Source organism: Entelurus aequoreus, linkage group LG01, assembly GCF_033978785.1.
Source record: "Entelurus aequoreus isolate RoL-2023_Sb linkage group LG01, RoL_Eaeq_v1.1, whole genome shotgun sequence".
NCBI lineage: Eukaryota > Metazoa > Chordata > Actinopteri > Syngnathiformes > Syngnathidae > Entelurus > Entelurus aequoreus.
Genome location: NC_084731.1, coordinates 88,393,916 through 88,420,486, shown reverse-complemented (window position 1 = coordinate 88,420,486; position 26,571 = coordinate 88,393,916). Strand labels below are relative to the sequence as shown.

The window sequence follows — 26,571 nt, the reverse complement described above, 5'->3', positions numbered from 1 at the left end:
GATACTTAGCTTTTTCGCAACAGCGAACAGACGGCGAGCAGTCACGCACGGTGAATCAAACCCGGGCCGCGGCGGTGAGAGCGCCGAATCCTAGCCACTAGATACAATTGCAGTACCAGAACAGAAATGGCAGTGGTGGGATTCGAACCCACGCCTCCTGAGAGACCGGAGCCTAAATCCAGCGCCTTAGACCACTCGGCCACACAACCTCCGTCTACCCGTTTCAGAGGATCAATTTATCGGCATTATGAGACGGCAAGCGTATGACTTGGCATCGCTTTGGTTGTGGCGTTGCAGGGACAAGCCTGGATCGTTTGCTTGTCCTTTAGAAAACACTGGACAGTATCTCCGCCTGTCACGCGGAAGACCGGGGTTCGATTCCCTGACGGGGAGATGGTTTTGGTTCCTCTTATTTTCATCAGTGAACATCTTGTTCAACCTTGAGCAGTGACCACAGTATGCCTCTCTGAAAATTGTGAAGCGTGGACCCGGAGATACTGCACAGTCCTACAGATATCATAGTACTGTACTACCGTTTCTTGCATTCCTCGAAATCAGGATGCATAACAAGTTTTCAAAAAGGAAAAATTGTGTATTAGAGTCAGTGACTCAAATTCAGTATTGCGGATTGATTTGAAACCAAGAATATATGTAAAAGATTAGAAGGGATTTGAACCTTTTCTTACTGCCAAATTTGTCAGCATTTCATCTTTTTAAGTCCACAGTGTCGGTACCTCTACTGTTGGAAGTGCAGTTCTGCGGAAGAAACAAACGCCTCTACTTTGGGGTGCATTAGTACTATTTGACAAGGACAAATTATTTTCGTCTCAGAAAACAGACAAGATTCTCACCAGGAAAACATAAGCGATGGTATTTCAATCTACACCTCCATAAAGCTAGGAGGCATGTACAGTTAGCAGAGTGGCGCAGCGGAAGCGTGCTGGGCCCATAACCCAGAGGTTGATAGATCGAAACTATCCTCTGCTATCTTGAGTGTTTTACGTGAAAGGTATCCGCTAAGTTCCACTTGGACTCTTTGTTTTCACATCATAAGAACACCCATTGTGCAGACTTCCACGCTGAAGAACAGTTGAACAATTTTCCTGTTGCCTTTTTTGAAAATGTCAATGTTAATGATTTGCATCCAATGAGCATAAACAAGAGAATTGTGGAACTCAATTGTAAATTGACTGCTCCCAGACAGGTCAAACCGTGTTTCCCTGACCGGGAATCGAACCCTGGCCGCGGTGGTGAAAGCGCCGAATCCTAGCCACTAGACCACCAGGGAACTGACAACGTACCCAGACTCTTGCCTCCTGCCTGCTTTTTTGACGGATGCACGAAGCACCCGTACCATGTCAGTTGTACAAAGTCAGAAATGTGTTTTGCAACGGTCATTGGTTGAAGTCTTTGAGCGGGAACTTTTGTGTCTTAGGAAACTGCTGCAGGAATATGGACTTGGAGGTGGAAAAAGTATACAACTCTAACAAGAGCGTACAGACGTTCCCTTCTCATGTGCTCTATTGACTCCTTGGTGTAGTCCGTGTTGAGGGTGAGGTTGTTGTTTCCACACAATGTCACCAGACAGGCCATCTCCCTCCTGCAAGTCGCTCTGTGCCGACCAGCGATACATGCTATCACTGCGGTGTGATCCGAATACAGGAACAGATACAAGTGGCCTGAGTGTCTAAGGTAGGGGCGCAGGTCTTCAAACGACAGGTTGACAAAAACATACATGTCCACCTTTTAGCCATACCAAGTCAATGGAACAAAACTGTCCTTTGATATATTGAATAATTGATGTTGAAGATGAATACAATTTTGTTTCTGGCACAGATGCCATGAACCTTCCTGAATCCACTTCTCTTTTGGAAAGTCTACCCTTTTTCACTATCCTTGGGCTTCATCCTTAAAACTGTGTGGGGAAGTCAGACCAAAAGCCTTCGTAATCTGCATACGTACAAAATGATTTAGGTTGATAAAACATGGCGTATTTACACTTTCACCCATTTTGTGTTGTATTTGGACTACTGCGCACATCCTCACCCCTGGTTGTGTTCTTTTTGATCACATTCCTAGCGTAAAGAACTCCAAAGCTAATGTTTTGGCCCGATTTCCACAAGCTTTCCAGAGCATTCCAAATGAGGACCAAGCCAGGTCTTATTGCTTAGGTCAAGAAAGATACAATTGCAGTACCAGAACAGAAATGGCAGTGGTGGGATTCGAACCCACGCCTCCTGAAAGACTGGAGCCTAAATCCAACGCCTTAGACCACTCGGCCACACAACCTCCATCTACCCGTTTCAGAGGATCAATTTATCGGCATTATGAGACGGCAAACGTATGACTTGGCATCGCTTTGATTGTGGCGTTGCAGGGACAAGCCTGGATCGTTTGCTTGTCCTTCAGAAAACACTGGACAAAGCAGTCCTCGTTAGTATAGTGGACAGTATCTCCGCCTGTCACGCGGAAGACCGGGGTTCGATTCCCTGACGGGGAGATGGTTTTGGTTCCTCTTATTTTCATCAGTGAACATCTTGTTCAACCTTGAGCAGTAGTATGCCTCTCTGAAAATTGTGAAGCGTGGACCCGGAGATACTGCACAGTCCTACAGATTTCATAGTACTGTACTACCGTTTGTTGCATTCCTCGAAATCAGGATGCATAACAAGTTTTCAAAAAGGAAAAATAGTTTATTAGAGTCAGTGACTCAAATTCAGTATTGCGGATTAATTTGAAACCAAGAATATATGTAAAAGATTAGAAGGGATTTGAACCTTTTCTTACTGACAAATTTGTCAGCATTTACTCTTTTTAAGTCCACAGTGTCGGTACCTCTACTGTTGGAAGTGCAGTTCTGCGGAAGAAACAAACGCCTCTACTTTGGGGTGCATTAGTACTATTTGACAAGGACAAATTATTTTCGTCTCAGAAAACAGACAAGATTCTCAGCAGGAAAACATAAGCGATGGTATTTCAATCTACACCTCCATAAAGCTAGGAAGCATGTACAGTTAGCAGAGTGGCGCAGCGGAAGCGTGCTGGGCCCATAACCCAGAGGTCGATAGATGGTCTGACATAACATTGTGAAAGTCCAGTCCACAGTGGATCCAACACATCAGCGGGAGTCCAGTCCATAGTGGGGCCAACAGGAAACCATCCCGAGCGGAGACGGGTCAGCAGCGCAGAGATGTCCCCAACCGATGCACAGGCTAGTGGTCCACCCGGGGTCCCGGCTCTGGACAGCCAGCACTTCATCCATGGCCACCGGACCTATGCAACTCCCCCTCGCAAGGGACAGGGGAGAAGAGGAGAGAAGAAAAGAAACGGCAGATCAACTGGTCTAAAAAGGGGGGGTCTATTTAAAGGCTAGATTATACAAAGGAGTTTTAAGATGGGACTTAAATGCTTCTACTGAGGTAGCATCTCTAACTGTTACCGGGAGGGCATTCCAGAGTACTGGAGCCCGAATAGAAAACGCTCTATAGCCCGCAGACTTTTTTTTGGCTCTGGGAATCACTAATAAGCCGGAGTTCTTTGAACGCAGATTTCTTGTCGGGACATATGGTACAATACAATCGGCGAGATAGGCTGGAGCTAAACCGTGTAGTATTTTATACGTAAGTAGTAAAACCTTAAAGTCGCATCTTAAGTGCACAGGAAGCCAGTGCAAGTGAGCCAGTATAGGCGTAATATGATCAAACTTTCTTCTTTTTGTCAAAAGCCTTGCAGCCGCATTTTGTACCAACTGTAATCTTTTCATGCTAGACATAGGGAGGCCCGAAAATAATACGTTACAGTAATCGAGACGAGACGTAACGAACGCATGAATAATGATCTCAGCGTCGCTAGTGGACAAGATGGAACGAATTTTAGCGATATTACGGAGATGAAAGAAGGCCGTTTTAGTAACACTCTTAATGTGTGACTCAAACGAGAGAGTTGGGTCGAAGATAATACCCAGATTCTTTACCGAGTCTCCTTGTTTAATTGTTTGGTTGTCAAATGTTAAGGTGGTATTATTAAATAGATGTCGGTGTCTAGCAGGACCGATAATCAGCATTTCCGTTTTCTTAGCGTTGAGTTGCAAAAAGTTAGCGGACATCCATTGTTTAATTTCATTAAGACACGCCTCCAGCTGACTACAGTCCGGCGTGTTGGTCAGCTTTAGGGGCATGTAGAGTTGAGTGTCATCAGCATAACAGTGAAAGCTAACACCGTACTTGCGTATGATGTCACCCAGCGGCAGCATGTAAATACTAAAGAGTGCAGGGCCAAGAAACGAACCCTGGGGAACTCCGCACGTTACCTTGACATAGTCCGAGGTCACATTGTTATGGGAGACGCACTGCATCCTGTCAGTAAGATAAGAGTTAAACCAAGACAAGGCTAAGTCTGACATACCAATACGTGTTTTGATACGCTCTAATAAAATATTATGATTGACGGTATCGAAAGCGGCGCTAAGATCAAGAAGCAGCAACATAGATGACGCATCAGCATCCATCGTTAGCAATAGATCATTAGTCATTTTTGCGAGGGCTGTCTCCCTAGAGTGATTTGCCCTGAAACCGGATTGAAAAGGTTCACAGAGATTGTTAGTCACTAAGTGTTCATTTAGCTGCTGTGCAACAATTTTTTCGAGAATTTTGGAAATAAACGGAAGGTGGGAGACCGGTCGGTAGTTTACCATGAGGTCAGGATCGAGGTTAGGTCTTTTGAGCAGAGGATGAATAACCGCTTTTTTTGAATGCTAGGGGAACAGTGCCGGAGGAAAGTGATAAGTTTATAATATTTAACACTGATGGACCTAATAATACAAACAGTTCCTTGATAAGTTTCCCAGGAAGTGGGTCAAGTAAACATGTTGTTTGTTTTATCCCACTTACACGCTGTAATAATTCCTCTAATGTTATTTCATCAAAAATAGAGAGACTATTTTGGAGGGCAGTGTCCGTCGTATATACAGTCGTATTTGTGTTAATAGAACCTATGTTGTAGCTGGGATGCGTTGTCTTTAATCTCCTTTCTAATGAGTTCAATTTTCTTATTAAAGAAATTCATAAAGTCATCTGCCGAGTGGGTGGAGCTACTGGGAGGAGTCCCTTGTTGGGTTAGCGATGCTACTGTACTAAACAGAAATTTAGGATCGTTTTTGTTGAGGCGGATGAGATTTGAGTAGTATTTAGCTTTAGCTAAGGTAAGCATGCGTTTATAAGTTATTAAACTATCACTCCATGCTTGATGGAAAACCTCAAGTTTAGTCGCGCGCCATTTGCGTTCCAGTTTTCTACATGATAACTTATGAGCTCTAATTTCTTCTGTAAACCATGGGGTGCGCCTTTTAGGGGCCCTTTTTTGCTTTAGCGGTGCTATACTATCAATAATTTCGCGCAAGGCATCGTCAAAGTTGTTAGTGAGGTTATCAATAGAGCCGACATAATTTGGGAATGGTGCCATTACCGAAGGCAGTAAGTCAGCAAGAGTCATCGTTGTGGCAGCATTAATGTTGCGGCCGCTATAGCAGTTATTATTATTATTAGCTTGTTGACAAGGAGTCAAAACTTCAAATTTTATAAGGTAATGATCGGACATTACTTTAGTATATGGAAGTATCATAACTTTGGAGGTGGTGACACCCCTGACAAGCACTAGATCTATTGTATTACCGTTGCGATGCGTGGGTTCATGTATTATTTGTGTAAGACCACAGCTATCAATTATGGTTTGGAGCGCCACGCACTGAGGGTCCGATGGGGTATTCATATGGATATTAAAGTCCCCCATTATGATTATATTGTCGGCGTGCGTCACTAGATCAGCAACGAACTCTGAGAATTCACTGATAAAGTCCGAATAGGGCCCAGGGGGGCGGTAGATAACAGCCAGGTCGAGAGGTAGCGGTGTGACAGACCTCATAGTAAGCACCTCAAACGATTTATATTTATTATTTAGGTTAGGGGTAAGGTTGAAATTTTCATTGTATATTAGTGCGACACCCCCTCCCCTTTTAAGAGGACGGGCAACATGCGCATTCGTATAGTTAGGAGGAGATGCCTCATTGAGCGCAAAAAATTTGTCCGGTTTGAGCCAGGTTTCGCTAAGACCAATGACGTTAAGATTGTTGTCTCTAATGACCTCATTAACCAATAACGCCTTGGGAGACAATGATCTTATGTTTAAAAAGCCCATATTATAGGTATTGGGCTGTTTTGACGAGTTTTTGTTAAGATTATCCGTAGTGGCAATATTAACAATGTTGCGTTTATTATGCGTAGTGCACTTTAAATAGTTTCGACCATATCTAGGAATTGATATGACGGGAATTTTCCGATTGTTTGCTTGGTGCTGCAATAGACTGGACATATCATAATTTGCCACCTCAGTAGAATGCATGTCCACCTCTGACACAGACACAACAGAAAAAACATTATGTGAATTGTGTATTATTCTAAGAGAATTGCTATGCGTACATGGATTATCCAGCCTGGCGCTGGCTAGTTCTAGCTTAACTGACTCCTCACCCGGACTAACAGACATTGTAATTGCCTGTGACTGGGCTTGCTCTAGTGTAGTCAGTCAAGTGAGACTTAAATAGTAGTCTATGTTTCTAGTCAGGATGATGGCGCCTTCCTGGTTAGGGTGAAGGCCGTCTCTCATCAGCAAGCCTGGTTTGCCCCAGAAAGAGGGCCAGTTATCAATAAACGTTAGTACCTGCTGCCTACAGTAGCTAGCCAGCCACTTGTTAAGCGAGATTAATCTGCTATACCTGTCATCATTGCCTCTCGCAGGCAGGGGGCCAGAGACAATTACGCGATGCCTGGACATCTTTCTGGCGAGATCACAAGTCCTGGCTATGTTTCTCTTTGTAATCTCTGACTGTCTCATTCTAGTGTCATTGGAGCCAACGTGTACAACTATATTCGCATAATTAGTGGTGCGATTAGCCTGTCGTACGTGTTTACTAGGCCTGTTGCGAGTTAGCTCCCTAAGATTAGCTTCAATGTCAGGTGCTCTGGCCCCGGGGATACACTTTATTGTGGCTGGTTTGCTAAGCTTTATGTTTCGGGTGATGGAGTCCCCTATGACTAAGGTGTGGTGCCCGGTAGACTGGGGTGTAGGACTAGCTAAAGAGCTAAATCTATTATGCGTCTCAACCGGTACACCGTAGCTTGTAGGCCGCTTAGGACTGCTACAAGCTGGGCTAGTTAGCTCGCTACAGCTAACACTAGCAGATGTGTCCGCAACATCTAAAGTTACGACATTACTCTGTTCTAACTGGCGGACACGGCCCTCTAGCAGAGCCAACCTCTCCGTGAGTATGGTGCAAGACGCGCAGGAAGCCATTACTCACAGTGTTTTCTGTCACCGAGTGAAGTTCCTGCTGTCCTCAGGGAAGTGGTCGCGGTCTACGGGAGTAGCTTCCTACTGACCGGCGCTGCCTTTCTCCGCGCTAGCTTAGCAGCTAGCTAGCTGAGGAAAGGGTGGTGGGACAGAGATCGGGTGATTTGCAAGTTAAATAGTACCACTAAATATGTTTGAGAAGTGATAAAGAAAGCTGTAGAACAGTTAAAAGCACACAGATAGAGCGATACTTAGCTTTTTCGCAACAGCGAACAGACGGCGAGCAGTCACGCACGGTGAATCAAACCCGGGCCGCGGCGGTGAGAGCGCCGAATCCTAGCCACTAGATACAATTGCAGTACCAGAACAGAAATGGCAGTGGTGGGATTCGAACCCACGCCTCCTGAGAGACCGGAGCCTAAATCCAGCGCCTTAGACCACTCGGCCACACAACCTCCGTCTACCCGTTTCAGAGGATCAATTTATCGGCATTATGAGACGGCAAGCGTATGACTTGGCATCGCTTTGGTTGTGGCGTTGCAGGGACAAGCCTGGATCGTTTGCTTGTCCTTTAGAAAACACTGGACAGTATCTCCGCCTGTCACGCGGAAGACCGGGGTTCGATTCCCTGACGGGGAGATGGTTTTGGTTCCTCTTATTTTCATCAGTGAACATCTTGTTCAACCTTGAGCAGTGACCACAGTATGCCTCTCTGAAAATTGTGAAGCGTGGACCCGGAGATACTGCACAGTCCTACAGATATCATAGTACTGTACTACCGTTTGTTGCATTCCTCGAAATCAGGATGCATAACAAGTTTTCAAAAAGGAAAAATTGTTTATTAGAGTCAGTGACTCAAATTCAGTATTGTGGATTGATTTGAAACCAAGAATATATGTAAAAGATTAGAAGGGATTTGAACCTTTTCTTACTGACAAATTTGTCAGCATTTCATCTTTTTAAGTCCACAGTGTCGGACCTCTACTGTTGGAAGTGCAGTTCTGCGGAAGAAACAAAAGCCTCTACTTTGGGGTGCATTAGTACTATTTGACAAGGACAAATTATTTTCGTCTCAGAAAACAGACAAGATTCTCACCAGGAAAACATAAGCGATGGTATTTAAATCTACACCTCCATAAAGTTAGGAAGCATGTACAGTTAGCAGAGTGGCGCAGCGGAAGCGTGCTGGGCCCATAACCCAGAGGTCGATAGATCGAAACTATCCTCTGCTATCTTGAGTGTTTTACGTGAAAGGTATCCGCTAAGTTCCACTTGGACTCTTTGTTTTCACATCATAAGAACACCCATTGTGCAGACTTCCACGCTGAAGAACAGTTGAACAATTTTCCTGTTGCCTTTTTTGAAAATGTCAATGTTAATGATTTGCATCCAATGAGCATAAACAAGAGAATCGTGGAAATCAATTGTAAATTGACTGCTCCCAGACAGGTTAGACCGTGTTTCCCTGACCGGGAATCGAACCCGGGCCGCGGCGGTGAGAGCGCCGAATCCTAGCCACTAGACCACCAAGGAGCTGCCAACTTACCCAGACTCTTGCCTCCTGCCTCTTTTTTTGACGGATGCACGAAGCACCCGTACCACGTCAGTTGTACAAAGTCAGAAATGTGTTTTGCAACGGTCATTGGTTGAAGTCTTTGAGCGGGAACTTTTGTGTCTTAGGAAACTGCTGCAGGAATATGGACTTGGAGGTGGAAAAAGTATACAACTCTAACAAGAGCGTACAGACGTTCCCTTCTCATGTGCTCTATTGACTCCTTGGTGTAGTCCGTGTTGAGGGTGAGGTTGTTGTTTCCACACAATGTCACCAGACAGGCCATCTCCCTCCTGTGTGTTGCTCCGTGCCGACCAGCGATACATGCTATCACTGCGGTGTGATCCGAATACAGGAACAAATACAAGTGGCCTGAGTGTCTAAGGTAGGGGCGCAGGTCTTCAAACGACAGGTTGACAAAAACATACATGTCCACCTTTTAGCCATACCAAGTCAATGGAACAAAACTGTCCTTTGATATATTGAATAATTGATGTTGAAGATGAATACATTTTTGTTTCTGGCACAGATGCCATGAACCTTCCTGAATCCACTTCTCTTTTGGAAAGTCTACCCTTTTTCACTATCCTTGGGCTTCATACTTAAAACTGTGTGGGGAAGTCAGACCAAAAGCCTTCGTAATCTGCATACGTACAAAATGATTTAGGTTGATAAAACATGGCGTATTTACACTTTCACCCATTTTGTGTTGTATTTGGACTACTGTGCACATCCTCACCCCTGGTTGTGTTCTTTTTGATCACATTCCTAGCGTAAAGAACTCCAAAGCTAATGTTTTGGCCCGATTTCCACAAGCTTTCCAGAGCATTCTGAATGAGGACCAAGCCAGGTCTTATTGCTTAGGTCAGGAAAGATACAATTGCAGTACCAGAACAGAAATGGCAGTGGTGGGATTCGAACCCACGCCTCCTGAGAGACTGGAGCCTAAATCCAGCGCCTTAGACCACTCGGCCACACAACCTCCGTCTACCCGTTTCAGAGGATCAATTTATCGGCATTATGAGACGGCAAACGTATGACATGGCATCTCTTTGGTTGTGGCGTTGCAGGGAGAAGCCTGGATCGTTTGCTTGTCCTTTAGAAAACACTGGACAACGCAGTCCTCGTTAGTATAGTGGACAGTATCTCCGCCTGTCACGCGGAAGACCGGGGTTAGATTCCCTGACGGGGAGATGGTTTTGGTTCCTCTTATTTTCATCAGTGAACATCTTGTTCAACCTTGAGCAGTGACCACAGTATGCCTCTCTGAAAATTGTGAAGCGTGGACCCGGAGATACTGCACAGTCCTACAGATATCATAGTACTGTACTACCGTTTGTTGCATTCCTCGAAATCAGGATGCATAACAAGTTTTCAAAAAGGAAAAATTGTGTATTAGTGTAACAGTCAGCGTTCTGCGTTGTGTATTTTCTTAGTGAGGCACACACACCGGAGTTGAATCACGGGGATTTATTCACCTTTTTTTTGGAAAAAACAAAAACAGGGCGTCACACACAGTCCACGGCAAACGGAATCTCTCTCCACAGCTCCGAGCGTCAGTGCTCACTCAATTCAATTATACATGTTTAAATGTGGAAATGGAAATAATAATAATAAAGGTAAAAAAAAAGCATAATAGTCTCAAATAAATTAATTAAATAAAACACAGTATATAAAATATATACTTCAGCAAATAACAATATATATTAAGAAAAAGGATCCTTAAATGTGCAGCAATACACCTCATCTTTCCCACCCACATCAATTCTTTTTATATTTTTTATACAATAAACTAAGCCAAAAAAACTCATAACAGACGTACCTTTTTTTTTGGAAAAAACAAAAACAGGGCGTCACACACAGTCCACGGCAAACGGAATCTCTCTCCACTAAAGAATAAAGAAAAAAATACACACTCATATAAATGCTACAGCGGCACACAAGATGTCCACACAGACACACAGCAGAGCCCCTGACCCGTGCACAAACTCATGAGACAGGAGACCCCACAACAACTGCAGCTAGCAGTAAGCTAACCAAGCTAATCCACACATCCTTTAGCATACAAAAGTTCGTTTTTTTTTCAACAATTCAACAGCCATTCGGGAATTCAACACACATGCACACCAACAAGTCACAAAACAGTGTGCATTCCCACAAAACACTTTTAAAAACGACAACCAAAAAGTTTATAAAAAAAACAAAAGGAGAGAGACATAAACATGACTTACCAGCTCCGAGCGTCAGTGCTCACTGAAGCTGGTCACAAAGGTGCGACGCCAAATCACCCCCCAGGGAAACAAAAAGGTATGTAACGGAAAATAATAGAGTGGAACCTATTTACAATGAGAAACACTTTTGGGGAAGTTCACAACAAAAAATGATGTGAATAATTGAACAAAATTAAAATAAAATAAAATAAAATTTAGCTCGGCTACATTAGAGTCAGTGACTCAAATTCAGTATTGCGGATTGATTTGAAACCAAGAATATATGTAAAAGATTAGAAGGGATTTGAACCTTTTCTTACTGACAAATTTGTCAGCATTTCATCTTTTTAAGTCCACAGTGTCGGTACCTCTACTGTTGGAAGTGCAGTTCTGCGGAAGAAACAAACGCCTCTACTTTGGGGTGCATTAGTACTATTTGACAAGGACAAATTATTTTCGTCTCAGAAAACAGACAAGATTCTCACCAGGAAAACATAAGCGATGGTATTTAAATCTACACCTCCATAAAGCTAGGAAGCATGTACAGTTAGCAGAGTGGCGCAGCGGAAGCGTGCTGGGCCCATAACCCAGAGGTCGATAGATCGAAACTATCCTCTGCTATCTTGAGTGTTTTACGTGAAAGGTATCCGCTAAGTTCCACTTGGACTCTTTGTTTTCACATCATAAGAACACCCATTGTGCAGACTTCCACGCTGAAGAACAGTTGAACAATTTTCCTGTTGCCTTTTTTGAAAATGTCAATGTTAATGATTTGCATCCAATGAGCATAAACAAGAGAATCGTGGAAATCAATTGTAAATTGACTGCTCCCAGACAGGTTAGACCGTGTTTCCCTGACCGGGAATCGAACCCCGGCCGCGGCGGTGAAAGCGCCGAATCCTAGCCACTAGACCACCAGGGTGCTGCCAACTTACCCAGACTCTTTCCTCCTGCCTGCTTTTTTGACGGATGCACGAAGCACCCGTACCACGTCAGTTGTACAAAGTCAGAAATGTGTTTTGCAACGGTCATTGGTTGAAGTCTTTGAGCGGGAACTTTTGTGTCTTAGGAAACTGCTGCAGGAATATGGACTTGGAGGTGGAAAAAGTATACAACTCTAACAAGAGCGTACAGACGTTCCCTTCTCATGTGCTCTATTGACTCCTTGGTGTAGTCCGTGTTGAGGGTGAGGTTGTTGTTTCCACACAATGTCACCAGACAGGCCATCTCCCTCCTGTGTGTTGCTCCGTGCCGACCAGCGATACATGCTATCACTGCGGTGTGATCCGAATACAGGAACAAATACAAGTGGCCTGAGTGTCTAAGGTAGGGGCGCAGGTCGTCAAACGACAGGTTGACAAAAACATACATGTCCACCTTTTAACCATACCAAGTCAATGGAACAAAACTGTCCTTTGATATATTGAATAATTGATGTTGAAGATGAATACATTTTTGTTTTTGGCACAGATGCCATGAACCTTCCTGAATCCACTTCTCTTTTGGAAAGTCTACCCTTTTTCACTATCCTTGGGCTTCATCCTTAAAACTGTGTGGGGAAGTCAGACCAAAAGCCTTCGTAATCTGCATACGTACAAAATGATTTAGGTTGATAAAACATGGCATATTTACGCTTTCACCCATTTTGTGTTGTATTTGGACTACTGCGCACATCCTCACCCCTGGTTGTGTTCTTTTTGATCACATTCCTAGCGTAAAGAACTCCAAAGCTAATGTTTTGGCCCGATTTCCACAAGCTTTCCAGAGCATTCCAAATGAGGACCAAGCCAGGTCTTATTGCTTAGGTCAGGAAAGATACAATTGCAGTACCAGAACAGAAATGGCAGTGGTGGGATTCGAACCCACGCCTCCTGAGAGACTGGAGCCTAAATCCAGCGCCTTAGACCACTCGGCCACACAACCTCCGTCTACCCGTTTCAGAGGATCAATTTATCGGCATTATGAGACGGCAAACGTATGACTTGGCATCGCTTTGGTTGTGGCGTTGCAAGGACAAGCCTGGATCGTTTGCTTGTCCTTTAGAAAACACTGGACAAAGCAGTCCTCGTTAGTATAGTGGACAGTATCTCCGCCTGTCACGCGGAAGACCGGGGTTCGATTCCCTGACGGGGAGATGGTTTTGGTTCCTCTTATTTTCATCAGTGAACATCTTGTTCAACCTTGAGCAGTGACCACAGTATGCCTCTCTGATAATTGTGAAGCGTGGACCCGGAGATACTTTCATCTTTTTAAGTCCACAGTGTCGGTACCTCTACTGTTGGAAGTGCAGTTCTGCGGAAGAAACAAACGCCTCTACTTTGGGGTGCATTAGTACTATTTGACAAGGACAAATTATTTTCGTCTCAGAAAACAAACAAGATTCTCACCAGGAAAACATAAGCGATGGTATTTCAATCCACACCTCCATAAAGCTAGGAAGCATGTACAGTTAGCAGAGTGGCGCAGCGGAAGCGTGCTGGGCCCATAACCCAGAGGTCGATAGATCGAAACTATCCTCTGCTATCTTGAGTGTTTTACGTGAAAGGTATCCGCTAAGTTCCACCTGGACTCTTTGTTTTCACATCATAAGAACACCCATTGTGCAGACTTCCACGCTGAAGAACAGTTGAACAATTTTCCTGTTGCCTTTGTCAACGTTGCCAATGTCAATGTTAATGATTTGCATCCAATGAGCATAAACAAGAGAACTGTGGAAATCAATTGTAAATTGACTGCTCCCAGACCTGTTAGACCGTGTTTCCCTGACCGGGAATCGAACCCGGGCCGCGGCGGTGAGAGCGCCGAATCCTAGCCACTAGACCACCAGGGAGCTGAAAACTCACCCAGACTCTTGCCTCCTCCTGACTTGGCATCGCCTCCGTGCCGACCAGCGATACATGCTATCACTGCGGTGTGATCCGAATACAGGAACAAATACAAGTGGCCTGAGTGTCAAAGGTAGGGGCGCAGGTCTTCAAACGACAGGTTGACAAAAACATACATGTCCTCCTTTTAGCCATACCAAGTCAGTGGAACAAAACTGTCCTTTGATATATTGAATAATTGATGTTGAAGATGAATACATTTTTGTTTCTGGCACAGATGCCATGAACCTTCCTGAATCCACTTCTCTTTTGGAAAGTCTACCCTTTTTCACTATCCTTGGGCTTCGAACCCACGCCTCCTGAGAGACTGGAGCCTAAATCCAGCGCCTTAGACCACTCGGCCACACAACCTCCGTCTACCGGTTTCAGAGGATCAATTTATCGGCATTATGAGACGGCAAACGTATGACTTGGCATCTCTTTGGTTGTGGCGTTGCAGGGACAAGCCTGGATCGTTTGCTTGTCCTTTAGAAAACACTGGACAACGCAGTCCTCGTTAGTATAGTGGACAGTATCTCCGCCTGTCACGTGGAAGACCAGGGTTCGATTCCCTGACGGGGAGATGGTTTTGCTTCCTCTTATTTTCATCAGTAAACATCTTGTTCAACCTTGAGCAGTGACCACAGTATGCCTCTCTGAAAATTGTGAAGCGTGGACCCGGAGATACTGCACAGTCCTACAGATATCATAGTACTGTACTACCGTTTGTTGCATTCCTCGAAATCAGGATGCATAACAAGTTTTCAAAAATGATTTAGGTTGATAAAACATTGCGTATTTACACTTTCACCCATTTTGTGTTGTATTTGGACTACTGCGCACATCCTCACCCCTGGTTGTGTTCTTTTTGATCACATTCCTAGCGTAAAGAACTCCAAAGCTAATGTTTTGGCCCGATTTCCACAAGCTTTCCAGAGCATTCCAAATGAGGACCAAGCCAGGTCTTATTGCTTAGGTCAGGAAAGATACAATTGCAGTACCAGAACAGAAATGGCAGTGGTGGGATTCAAACCCACGCCTCCTGAGAGACTGGAGCCTAAATCCAGCGCCTTAGACCACTCGGCCACACAACCTCCGTCTACCCGTTTCAGAGGATCAATTTATCGGCATTATGAGACGGCAAACGTATGACATGGCATCTCTTTGGTTGTGGCGTTGCAGGGACAAGCCTGGATCGTTTGCTTGTCCTTTAGAAAACACTGGACAACGCAGTCCTCGTTAGTATAGTGGACAGTATCTCCGCCTGTCACGCGGAAGACCGCTTGACATCTTGTTCAACCTTGAGCAGTGACCACAGTATGCCTCTCTGATAATTGTGAAGCGTGGACCCGGAGATACTGCACAGTCCTACAGATATCATAGTACTGTACTACCGTTTGTAGCATTCCTCGAAATCAGGATGCATAACAAGTTTTCAAAAAGGAAAAATTGTGTATTAGAGTCAGTGACTCAAATTCAGTATTGCGGATTGATTTGAAACCAAGAATATATGTAAAAGATTAGAAGGGATTTGAACCTTTTCTTACTGCCAAATTTGTCAGCATTTCATCTTTTTAAGTCCACAGTGTCTGTACCTCTACTGTTGGAAGTGCAGTTCTGCGGAAGAAACAAACGCCTCTACTTTGGGGTGCATTAGTACTATTTGACAAGGACAAATTGTTTTTGGCTCAGAAAACAGACAAGATTCTCACCAGGAAAACATAAGCGATGGTATTTAAATCTACACCTCCATAAAGCTAGGAACCATGTACAGTTGGCAGAGTGGCGCAGCGAAAGCGTGCTGGGCCCATAACCCAGAGGTCGATAGATCGAAACTATCCTCTGCTATCTTGAGTGTTTTACGTGAAAGGTATCCGCTAATTTCCACTTGGACTCTTTGTTTTCACATCCTGCTGCGGCTCCTGATGTGGGCGTCCTCTTACACGCCTTCGTGTTCGTTTGTTGGCACGACGGAACCTTTCGTGTTCAGAAATGTTCGGACAGTCACGACTCCAGTGACCAGGCTGGTCACAGCCGAAACAGTGTCTACCCCAGACCGGCTTTGAAGCATCGTGTTGTCCACCACCCGAGTCCAACCGCACGTCTGTTGAGGATTCTTTCCTCCACCTGTTGGAACTCAAAAGCAAGGTCACCCACTGCTGAATATACCCTAGCTGATCTTTGACCTTTTGGTTCTTTTAACCTTTTATCTTCAGCGATCTGTAATTTAAGTAGTTGTTTCCTTGTTGCTCTGTCATTAGCCCTATTTTGCATGGGATGAATAAAATGTCCTGCCATATATTGTTTTTGGCACCTTGTATATCAGGGTTAACTTTGTCCAAAGTGTTTGGCCAAAGGTTCCCTCCCGGAGGTACAGGTGGGAAAGCAAGGTCAACAATGGCTTGCATGTATGCATCGGCAAGAGACTTATATTGTAGTATGTCCAAAGTGTTAATGTCATGTGTCAAAAATGTCTGCCGGAGAAAATGGTCAGACGTGTACAAGGGGTTAATTTTCGGAGGCAGGATTAATCTTAGAGGGGGCGTGTTAATACCTCCTTCTCTTGTCACTGGAGTAGGGGGCGGTGTCCTAGTCAAAGTCTGGGCGGGTCGTTTGAATTGTCTTGCGCATGCGCGGCAGACAAAAAACCAATTAGTTCATTCTGTCATTAATCATCGTTTCTTTTGCTGCATTTCGTTTTTCCACGTAATCCCCGTTTACTTTTATCATACGCCAAACTCTTAAATTCTCTCCCTGAGTGTTCCATTTTCACCAGCGCGCACACACACACACACACACACACAAACACACACACACTCAGCAGCACACACACACACGAGCACGCGTAAGCACTCCCGCACACACTCAGCAGCACACACACACACGAGCACGCGTAAGCACTCCCGCACACACACACTCACACTCAGCAGCACACTCTCTGCGTTTCACTTTACCATAAAACTTCCAGTTACTTTTTTTTAAAAAAAATTTTAATTTTACCAGACGTTTGAGTTCACGACTTTTCGAGTATTGTAAACTCCCTCTTAACCCTTTCAAGGAACGTTCTCCTTTTTTTTCCTCTACCTGCTAGTTCCATTGTCGACAACCGTCCATTCAATTGATCATTACACAGTAATGATTAATCACATTCCTCCCCCGCTGCCATCACATTTCTGTTTTTCACACTCCAAGGCCATGTGTCTATATTTTCTTAATTCTAGTGCCCTTATCGCACTGGGATCTTCCAACCCGGGAGTCTTTATTGTACCTTTTACAAATGGCCTCCAGCCTTTTCCGTACGTTTCAGTGCCCTATTATCGTCACTGGGATCTTGCAACCCGTACTCATTAAGGGACGACCAAATACCCAGGGTAAGCTACACCCAACTATTAGTTCACTCGTCAATGAAACTGCCCGTCACGGTAATCAAGACACAATGGCCTGAGTTGACCACTTATTTACAATTTTAATGCAATGGCAGGCTCGGCAAAAATGCAATCAATCTTTCAAAATCACCAATCTGTGCCTGGGATTAAAAAACAGTGTTTGACTTGCAGACTTCAGGACAGACTCCTAACGCAGATTTTATCTAAAAAGAAAGGTTCTGCTTACCTTGAATTCCGTCTATTTAATTTAATTCCGTCTACCCGTTTCAGAGGATCAATTTATCGGCATTATGAGACGGCAAACGTATGACATGGCATGGCTTTGGTTGTGGCGTTGCAGGGACAAGCCTGGATCGTTTGCTTGTCCTTTAGAAAACACTGGACAACGCAGTCCTCGTTAGTATAGTGGACAGTATCTCCGCCTGTCACGCGGAAGACCAGGGTTCGATTCCCTGACAGGGAGGTGGTTTTGGTTCCTCTTATTTTCATCAGTGAACATCTTGTTCAACCTTGAGCAGTGACCACAGTATGCCTCTCTGAAAATTGTGAAGCGTGTACTTGGAGATACTGCACAGTCCTACAGATATCATAGTACTGTACTATCGTTTGTTGCATTCCTCGAAATCAGGTTGCATAACAAGTTTTCTAAAAGGAAAAATTGTGTATTAGAGTCAGTGACTCAAATTCAGTATTGCGGATTGATTTGAAACCAAGAATATATGTAAAAGATTAGAAGGGATTTGAACCTTTTCTTACTGACAAATTTGTCAGCATTTAATCTTTTTAAGTCCACAGTGTCGGTACCTCTACTGTTGGAAGTGCAGTTCTGCGGAAGAAACAAACGCCTCTACTTTGGGGTGCATTAGTACTATTTGACAAGGACAAATTATTTTCGTCTCAGAAAACAGACAAGATTCTCACCAAGAAAACATAAGCGATGGTATTTCAATCTACACCTCCATAAAGCTAGGAAGCATTGTACAGTTAGCAGAGTGGCGCAGCGGAAGCGTGCTGGGCCCATAACCCAGAGGTCGATAGATCGAAACTATCCTCTGCTATCTTGAGTGTTTTACGTGAAAGGTATCCGCTAAGTTCCACTTGGACTCTTTCTTTTCACATCATGATAAGAACACCCATTGTGCAGACTTCCACGCTGAAGAACAGTTGAACAATTTTCCTGTTGCCTTTTTTGAAAATGTCAATGTTAATGATTTGCATCCAATGAGCATAAACAAGAGAATTGTGGAATTCAATTGTAAATTGACTGCTCCCAGACAGGTTAGACCGTGTTTCCCTGACCGGGAATCGAACCCCGGCCGCGGCGGTGAGAGCGCCGAAATCTAGCCACTAGGACACCAGGGAGCTGACAACTTACCCAGACATTTGCCTCCTGCCTGCTTTTTTGACGGATTCACGAAGCACCCGTACCATGTCAGTTGTACAAAGTCAGAAATGTGTTTTGCAACGGTCATTGGTTGAAGTCTTTGAGCGGGAACTTTTGTGTCTTAGGAAACTGCTGCAGGAATATGGACTTGGACGTGGAAAAAGTATACAACTCTAACAAGAGCGTACAGACGTTCCCTTCTCATGTGCTCTATTGTATCCTTGGTGTAGTCCGTGTTGAGGGTGAGGTTGCTGTTTCTACACAATGTCACCAGACAGGCCATCTCCCTCCTGCAAGTCGCTCCGTGCCGACCAGCGATACATGCTATCACTGCGGTGTGATCCGAATACAGGAACAAATACAAGTGGCCTGAGTGTCTAAGGTAGGGGCGCAGGTCTTCAAACGACAGGTTGACAAAAACATACATGTCCACCTTTTAGCCATACCAAGTCAATGGAACAAAACTGTCCTTTGATATATTGAATAATTGATGTTGAAGATGAAAACTTTTTTTTTTCTGGCACAGATGCCATGAACCTTCCTGAATCCACTTCTCTTTTGGAAAGTCTAACCTTTTTCACTATCCTTGGGCTTCATCCTTAAAACTGTGTGGGGAAGTCAGACCAAAAGCCTTTGTAATCTGCATACGTACAAAATGATTTAGGTTGATAAAACATGGCGTATTTACACTTTCACCCATTTTGTGTTGTATTTGGACTACTGCGCACATCCTCACCCCTGGTTGTGTTCTTTTTGATCACATTCCTAGCGTAAAGAACTCCAAAGCTAATGTTTTGGCCTGATTTCCACAAGCTTTCCAGAGCATTCCAAATGACGACCAAGCCAGGTCTTATTGCTTAGGTCAGGAAAGATACAATTGCAGTACCAGAACAGAAATGGCAGTGGTGGGATTCGAACCCACGCCTCCTGAGAGACTGGAGCCTAAATCCAGCGCCTTAGACCACTCGGCCACACAACCTCCGTCTACCCGTTTCAGAGGATCAATTTATCGGCATTATGAGACAGCAAACGTATGACATGGCATCTCTTTGGTTGTGGCGTTGCAGGAACAAGCCTGGATCGTTTGCTTGTCCTTTAGAAAACACTGGACAACGCAGTCCTCGTTAGTATAGTGGACAGTATCTCCGCCTGTCACGCGGAAGACCGGGGTTCGATTCCCTGACGGGGAGATGGTTTTGGTTCCTCTTATTTTCATCAGTGAACATCTTGTTCAACCTTGAGCAGTGTCGGTACCTCTACTGTTGGAAGTGCAGTTCTGCGGAAGAAACAAACGCCTCTACTTTGGGGTGCATTAGTACTATTTGACAAGGACAAATTATTTTCGTCTCAGAAAACAGACAAGATTCTCACCAGGAAAACATAAGCGATGGTATTTCAATCTACACCTCCATAAAGCTAGGAAGCACGTACAGTTAGCAGAGTGGCGCAGCGGAAGCGTGCTGGGCCCATAACCCTGAGGTCGATAGATCGAAACTATCCTCTGCTATCTTGAGTGTTTTACGTGAAAGGTGTCCGCTAAGTTCCACTTGGACTCTTTGTTTTCACATCATAAGAACACCCATTGTGCAGACTTCCACGCTGAAGAACAGTTGAACAATTTTCCTGTTGCCTTTTTTGAAAATGTCAATGTTAATGATTTGCATCCAATGAGCATAAACAAGAGAATTGTGGAAATCAATTGTAAATTGACTGCTCCCAGACAGGTTAGACCGTGTTTCCCTGACCGGGAATCGACCCCGGGCCGCGGCGGTGAGTGCGCCGAATCCTAGCCACTAGACCACCAGGGAGCTGACAACTTACCCAGACTCTTGCCTCCTGCCTGCTTTTTTGACGGATGCACGTAGCACCCGTACCATGTCAGTTGTACAAAGTCAGAAATGTGTTTTGCAACGGTCATTGGTTGAAGTCTTTGAGCGGGAACTTTTGTGTCTTAGGAAACGGCTGCAGGAATATGGACTTGGAGGTGGAAAAAGTATACAACTCTAACAAGAGCGTACAGACGTTCCCTTCTCATGTGCTCTATTGACTCATTGGTGTAGTCCGTGTTGAGGGTGAGGTTGTTGTTTCCACACAATGTCACCAGACAGGCCATCTCCCTCCTGCAAGTCGCTCCGTGCCGACCAGCGATACATGCTATCACTGCGGTGTGATCCGAATACAGGAACAAATACAAGTGGCCTGAGTGTCTAAGGTAGGGGCGCAGGTCTTCAAACGACGGGTTGACAAAAACATACATGTCCACCTTTTAGCCATACCAAGTCAATGGAACAAAACTGTCCTTTGATATATTGAATAATTGATGTTGAAGATGAATACATTTTTGTTTCTGGCACAGATGCCATGAACCTTCCTGAATCCACTTCTCTTTTGGAAAGTCTACCCTTTTTCACTATCCTTGGGCTTCATCCTTAAAACTGTGTGGGGAAGTCAGACCAAAAGCCTTTGTAATCTGCATACGTACAAAATGATTTAGGTTGATAAAACATTGCGTATTTACACTTTCACCCATTTTGTGTTGTATTTGGACTACTGCGCACATCCTCACCCCTGGTTGTGTTCTTTTTGATCACATTCCTAGCGTAAAGAATTCCAAAGATAATGTTTTGGCCCGATTTCCACAAGCTTTCCAGAGCATTCCAAATGAGGACCAAGCCAGGTCTTATTGCTTAGATCAGGAAAGATACAATTGCAGTACCAGAACAGAAATGGCAGTGGTGGGATTCGAACCCACGCCTCCTGAGAGACTGGAGCCTAAATCCAGCGCCTTAGACCACTCGGCCACACAACCTCCGTCTACCTGTTTGAGAGGATCAATTTATCTGCATTATGAGACGGCAAACGTATGACATGGCATCTCTTTGGTTGTGGCGTTGCAGGGACAAGCCTGGATCGTTTGCTTGTCCTTTAGAAAACACTGGACAACGCAGTCCTCGTTAGTATAGTGGACAGTATCTCCGCCTGTCACGCGGAAGACCAGGGTTCGATTCCCTGACGGGGAGATGGTTTTGGTTCCTCTTATTTTCATCAGTGAACATCTTGTTCAACCTTGAGCAGTGACCACAGTATGCCTCTCTGAAAATTGTGAAGCGTGGACCCGGAGATACTGCACAGTCCTACAGATATCATAGTACTGTACTACCGTTTGTTGCATTCCTCGAAATCAGGATGCATAACAAGTTTTCAAAAAGGAAAAATTGTGTATTAGAGTCAGTGACTCAAATTCAGTATTGCGGATTGATTTGAAACCAAGAATATATGTAAAAGATTAGAAGGGATTTGAACCTTTTCTTACTGCCAAATTTGTCAGCATTTCATCTTTTTAAGTCCACAGTGTCGGTACCTCTACTGTTGGAAGTGCAGTTCTGCGGAAGAAACAAACGCCTCTACTTTGGGGTGCATTAGTACTATTTGACAAGGACAAATTATTTTCGTCTCAGAAAACAGACAAGATTCTCACCAGGAAAACATAAGCGATGGTATTTAAATCTACACCTCCATAAAGCTAGGAAGCATGTACAGTTAGCAGAGTGGCGCAGCGGAAGCGTGCTGGGCCCATAACCCAGAGGTCGATAGATCGAAACTATCCTCTGCTATCTTGAGTGTTTTACGTGAAAGGTATCCGCTAAGTTCCACTTGGACTCTTTGTTTTCACATCATAAGAACACCCATTGTGCAGACTTCCACGCTGAAGAACAGTTGAACAATTTTCCTGTTGCCTTTTTTGAAAATGTCAATGTTAATGATTTGCATCCAATGAGCATAAACAAGAGAATCATGGAAATCAATTGTAAATTGACTGCTCCCAGACAGGTTGGACCGTGTTTCCCTGACCGGGAATCGAACCCGGGCCGCGGCGGTGAGAGCGCCGAATCCTAGCCACTAGACCACCAGGGAGCTGCCAACTTACCCAGACTCTTGCCTCCTGCCTGCTTTTTTGACGGATGCACGAAGCACCCGTACCACGTCAGTTGTACAAAGTCAGAAATGTGTTTTGCAACGGTCATTGGTTGAAGTCTTTGAGCGGGAACTTTTGTGTCTTAGGAAACTGCTGCAGGAATATGGACTTGGAGGTGGAAAAAGTATACAACTCTAACAAGTATGCCTCTCTGAAAATTGTGAAGCGTGGACCCGGAGATACTGCACAGTCCTACAGATATCATAGTACTGTACTACCGTTTGTTGCATTCCTCGAAATCAGGATGCATAACAAGTTTTCAAAAAGGAAAAATTGTGTATTAGAGTCAGTGACTCAAATTCAGTATTGCGGATTGACTTGAAACCAAGAATATATGTAAAAGATTAGAAGGGATTTGAACCTTTTCTTACTGCCAAATTTGTCAGCATTTCATCTTTTTAAGTCCACAGTGTCGGTACCTCTACTGTTGGAAGTGCAGTTCTGCGGAAGAAACAAACGCCTCTACTTTGGGGTGCATTAGTACTATTTGACAAGGACAAATTATTTTCGTCTCAGAAAACAGACAAGATTCTCACCAGGAAAACATAAGCGATGGTATTTAAATCTACACCTCCATAAAGCTAGGAAGCGTGTACAGTTAGCAGAGTGGCGCAGCGGAAGCGTGCTGGGCCCATAACCCAGAGGTCGATAGATCGAAACTATCCTCTGCTATCTTGAGTGTTTTACGTGAAAGGTATCCGCTAAGTTCCACTTGGACTCTTTGTTTTCACATCATAAGAACACCCATTGTGCAGACTTCCACGCTGAAGAACAGTTGAACAATTTTCCTGTTGCCTTTTTTGAAAATGTCAATGTTAATGATTTGCATCCAATGAGCATAAACAAGAGAATCGTGGAAATCAATTGTAAATTGACTGCTCCCAGACAGGTTAGACCGTGTTTCCCTGACCGGGAGTCGAACCCGGGCCGCGGCGGTGAGAGCGCCGAATCCTAGCCACTAGACCACCAGGGAGCTGCCAACATACCCAGACTCTTGCCTCCTGCCTGCTTTTTTGACGGATGCACGAAGCACCCGTACCACGTCAGTTGTACAAAGTCAGAAATGTGTTTTGCAACGGTCATTGGTTGAAGTCTTTGAGCGGGAACTTTTGTGTCTTAGGAAACTGCTGCAGGAATATGGACTTGGAGGTGGAAAAAGTATACAACTCTAACAAGAGCGTACAGACGTTCCTTCTCATGTGCTCTATTGACTCCTTGGTGTAGTCCGTGTTGAGGGTGAGGTTGTTGTTTCCACACAATGTCACCAGACAGGCCATCTCCCTCCTGTGTGTCGCTCCGTGCCGACCAGCAATACATGCTATCACTGCGGTGTGATCCGAATACAGGAACAAATACAAGTGGCCTGAGTGTCTAAGGTAGGGGCGCAGGTCTTCAAACGACAGGTTGACAAAAACATACATGTCCACCTTTTAGCCATACCAAGTCAATGGAACAAAACTGTCCTTTGATATATTGAATAATTGATGTTGAAGATGAATACATTTTTGTTTCTGGCACAGATGCCATGAACCTTCCTGAATCCACTTCTCTTTTGGAAAGTCTACCCTTTTTCACTATCCTTGGGCTTCATCCTTAAAACTGTGTGGGGAAGTCAGACCAAAAGCCTTTGTAATCTGCATACGTACAAAATGATTTAGGTTGATAAAACATTGCGTATTTACACTTTCACCCATTTTGTGTTGTATTTGGACTACTGCGCACATCCTCACCCCTGGTTGTGTTCTTTTTGATCACATTCCTAGCGTAAAGAACTCCAAAGCTAATGTTTTGGCCCGATTTCCACAAGCTTTCCAGAGCATTCCAAATGAGGACCAAGCCAGGTCTTATTGCTTAGATCAGGAAAGATACAATTGCAGTACCAGAACAGAAATGGCAGTGGTGGGATTCGAACCCACGCCTCCTGAGAGACTGGAGCCTAAATCCAGCGCCTTAGACCACTCGGCCACACAACCTCCGTCTACCCGTTTGAGAGGATCAATTTATCTGCATTATGAGACGGCAAACGTATGACATGGCATCTCTTTGGTTGTGGCGTTGCAGGGACAAGCCTGGATCGTTTGCTTGTCCTTTAGAAAACACTGGACAACGCAGTCCTCGTTAGTATAGTGGACAGTATCTCCGCCTGTCACGCGGAAGACCAGGGTTCGATTCCCTGACGGAGAGATGGTTTTGGTTCCTCTTATTTTCATCAGTGAACATCTTGTTCAACCTTGAGCAGTGACCACAGTATGCCTCTCTGAAAATTGTGAAGCGTGGACCCGGAGATACTGCACAGTCCTACAGATATCATAGTACTGTACTACCGTTTGTTGCATTCCTCGAAATCAGGATGCATAACAAGTTTTCAAAAAGGAAAAATTGTGTATTAGAGTCAGTGACTCAAATTCAGTATTGCGGATTGATTTGAAACCAAGAATATATGTAAAAGATTAGAAGGGATTTGAACCTTTTCTTACTGCCAAATTTGTCAGCATTTCATCTTTTTAAGTCCACAGTGTCGGTACCTCTACTGTTGGAAGTGCAGTTCTGCGGAAGAAACAAACGCCTCTACTTTGGGGTGCATTAGTACTATTTGACAAGGACAAATTATTTTCGTCTCAGAAAACAGACAAGATTCTCACCAGGAAAACATAAGCGATGGTATTTAAATCTACACCTCCATAAAGCTAGGAAGCATGTACAGTTAGCAGAGTGGCGCAGCGGAAGCGTGCTGGGCCCATAACCCAGAGGTCGATAGATCGAAACTATCCTCTGCTATCTTGAGTGTTTTACGTGAAAGGTATCCGCTAAGTTCCACTTGGACTCTTTGTTTTCACATCATAAGAACACCCATTGTGCAGACTTCCACGCTGAAGAACAGTTGAACAATTTTCCTGTTGCCTTTTTTGAAAATGTCAATGTTAATGATTTGCATCCAATGAGCATAAACAAGAGAATCGTGGAAATCAATTGTAAATTGACTGCTCCCAGACAGGTTAGACCGTGTTTCCCTGACCGGGAATCGAACCCGGGCCACGGCAGTGAGAGCGCCGAATCCTAGCCACTAGACCACCAGGGAGCTGCCAACTTACCCAGACTCTTGCCTCCTGCCTGCTTTTTTGACGGATGCACGAAGCACCCGTACCACGTCAGTTGTACAAAGTCAGAAATGTGTTTTGCAACGGTCATTGGTTGAAGTCTTTGAGCGGGAACTTTTGTGTCTTAGGAAACTGCTGCAGGAATATGGACTTGGAGGTGGAAAAAGTATACAACTCTAACAAGAGCGTACAGACGTTCCCTTCTCATGTGCTCTATTGACTCCTTGGTGTAGTCCGTGTTGAGGGTGAGGTTGTTGTTTCCACACAATTTCACCAGACAGGCCATCTCCCTCCTGTGTGTCGCTCCGTGCCGACCAGCGATACATGCTATCACTGCGGTGTGATCCGAATACAGGAACAAATACAAGTGGCCTGAGTGTCTAAGGTAGGGGCGCAGGTCGTCAAACGACAGGTTGACCAAAACATACATGTCCACCTTTTAGCCATACCAAGTCAATGGAACAAAACTGTCCTTTGATATATTGAATAATTGATGTTGAAGATGAATACATTTTTGTTTCTGGCACAGATGCCATGAACCTTCCTGAATCCACTTCTCTTTTGGAAAGTCTACCCTTTTTCACTATCCTTGGGCTTCATCCTTAAAACTGTGTGGGGAAGTCAGACCAAAAGCCTTCGTAATCTGCATACGTACAAAATGATTTAGGTTGATAAAACATTGTGTATTTACGCTTTCACCCATTTTGTGTTGTATTTGGACTACTGCGCACATCCTCACCCCTGGTTGTGTTCTTTT

The 26,571-nt window shown here is 44.4% G+C and overlaps 1 protein-coding gene and 16 non-coding genes across 17 annotated transcripts; 1 reads left to right on the top strand and 16 right to left on the bottom strand.

Annotated features, from left to right (window-relative positions):
- Positions 1–127: 127 nt before the first annotated feature.
- trnal-uag (transfer RNA leucine (anticodon UAG)) lies at positions 128–209 on the bottom strand. Its single transcript has one exon. It is a non-coding gene; the product is annotated as a tRNA-Leu (tRNA).
- Positions 210–1,216: 1,007 nt separating this feature from the next.
- Positions 1,217–1,288, bottom strand: trnae-uuc (transfer RNA glutamic acid (anticodon UUC)). Its single transcript has one exon. It is a non-coding gene; the product is annotated as a tRNA-Glu (tRNA).
- A 919-nt stretch (positions 1,289–2,207) lies between these two features.
- trnal-uag (transfer RNA leucine (anticodon UAG)) lies at positions 2,208–2,289 on the bottom strand. The gene has a single exon. It is a non-coding gene; the product is annotated as a tRNA-Leu (tRNA).
- Positions 2,290–4,576: 2,287 nt separating this feature from the next.
- LOC133643465 (uncharacterized) lies at positions 4,577–11,330 on the bottom strand. The gene is made up of 2 exons (XM_062038105.1): positions 10,719–11,330; positions 4,577–7,473 (listed from the first exon to the last, which is right to left on the bottom strand). Exon 2 carries the CDS (start codon positions 6,538–6,540, stop codon positions 4,981–4,983), a length of 1,560 nt encoding a protein of 519 aa, XP_061894089.1. The 5' UTR covers positions 6,541–7,473; positions 10,719–11,330; the 3' UTR covers positions 4,577–4,980.
- Positions 7,718–7,799, bottom strand: trnal-uag (transfer RNA leucine (anticodon UAG)). The gene has a single exon. It is a non-coding gene; the product is annotated as a tRNA-Leu (tRNA).
- On the bottom strand, positions 8,806–8,877 carry trnae-cuc (transfer RNA glutamic acid (anticodon CUC)). The gene has a single exon. It is a non-coding gene; the product is annotated as a tRNA-Glu (tRNA).
- Positions 9,797–9,878, bottom strand: trnal-uag (transfer RNA leucine (anticodon UAG)). Its single transcript has one exon. It is a non-coding gene; the product is annotated as a tRNA-Leu (tRNA).
- A 1,617-nt stretch (positions 11,331–12,947) lies between the features above and the next one.
- trnal-uag (transfer RNA leucine (anticodon UAG)) lies at positions 12,948–13,029 on the bottom strand. The gene has a single exon. It is a non-coding gene; the product is annotated as a tRNA-Leu (tRNA).
- Positions 13,030–13,864: 835 nt separating this feature from the next.
- On the bottom strand, positions 13,865–13,936 carry trnae-cuc (transfer RNA glutamic acid (anticodon CUC)). Its single transcript has one exon. It is a non-coding gene; the product is annotated as a tRNA-Glu (tRNA).
- A 1,046-nt stretch (positions 13,937–14,982) lies between these two features.
- On the bottom strand, positions 14,983–15,064 carry trnal-uag (transfer RNA leucine (anticodon UAG)). The gene has a single exon. It is a non-coding gene; the product is annotated as a tRNA-Leu (tRNA).
- Positions 15,065–19,637: 4,573 nt separating this feature from the next.
- Positions 19,638–19,719, bottom strand: trnal-uag (transfer RNA leucine (anticodon UAG)). Its single transcript has one exon. It is a non-coding gene; the product is annotated as a tRNA-Leu (tRNA).
- Positions 19,720–21,467: 1,748 nt separating this feature from the next.
- trnal-uag (transfer RNA leucine (anticodon UAG)) lies at positions 21,468–21,549 on the bottom strand. The gene has a single exon. It is a non-coding gene; the product is annotated as a tRNA-Leu (tRNA).
- A 139-nt stretch (positions 21,550–21,688) lies between these two features.
- On the top strand, positions 21,689–21,760 carry trnad-guc (transfer RNA aspartic acid (anticodon GUC)). Its single transcript has one exon. It is a non-coding gene; the product is annotated as a tRNA-Asp (tRNA).
- Positions 21,761–22,583: 823 nt separating this feature from the next.
- trnae-cuc (transfer RNA glutamic acid (anticodon CUC)) lies at positions 22,584–22,655 on the bottom strand. Its single transcript has one exon. It is a non-coding gene; the product is annotated as a tRNA-Glu (tRNA).
- Positions 22,656–23,617: 962 nt separating this feature from the next.
- On the bottom strand, positions 23,618–23,689 carry trnae-cuc (transfer RNA glutamic acid (anticodon CUC)). Its single transcript has one exon. It is a non-coding gene; the product is annotated as a tRNA-Glu (tRNA).
- A 918-nt stretch (positions 23,690–24,607) lies between these two features.
- Positions 24,608–24,689, bottom strand: trnal-uag (transfer RNA leucine (anticodon UAG)). The gene has a single exon. It is a non-coding gene; the product is annotated as a tRNA-Leu (tRNA).
- Positions 24,690–25,723: 1,034 nt separating this feature from the next.
- On the bottom strand, positions 25,724–25,795 carry trnae-cuc (transfer RNA glutamic acid (anticodon CUC)). Its single transcript has one exon. It is a non-coding gene; the product is annotated as a tRNA-Glu (tRNA).
- Between the last annotated feature and the right edge of the window lie 776 nt (positions 25,796–26,571).

Excerpts from the sequence above, each read along its gene's own strand:
- LOC133643465 (XM_062038105.1), bottom strand. The coding sequence starts at position 6,540 with ATGTCTGTTAGTCCGGGTGAGGAGTCAGTTAAGCTAGAACTAGCCAGC.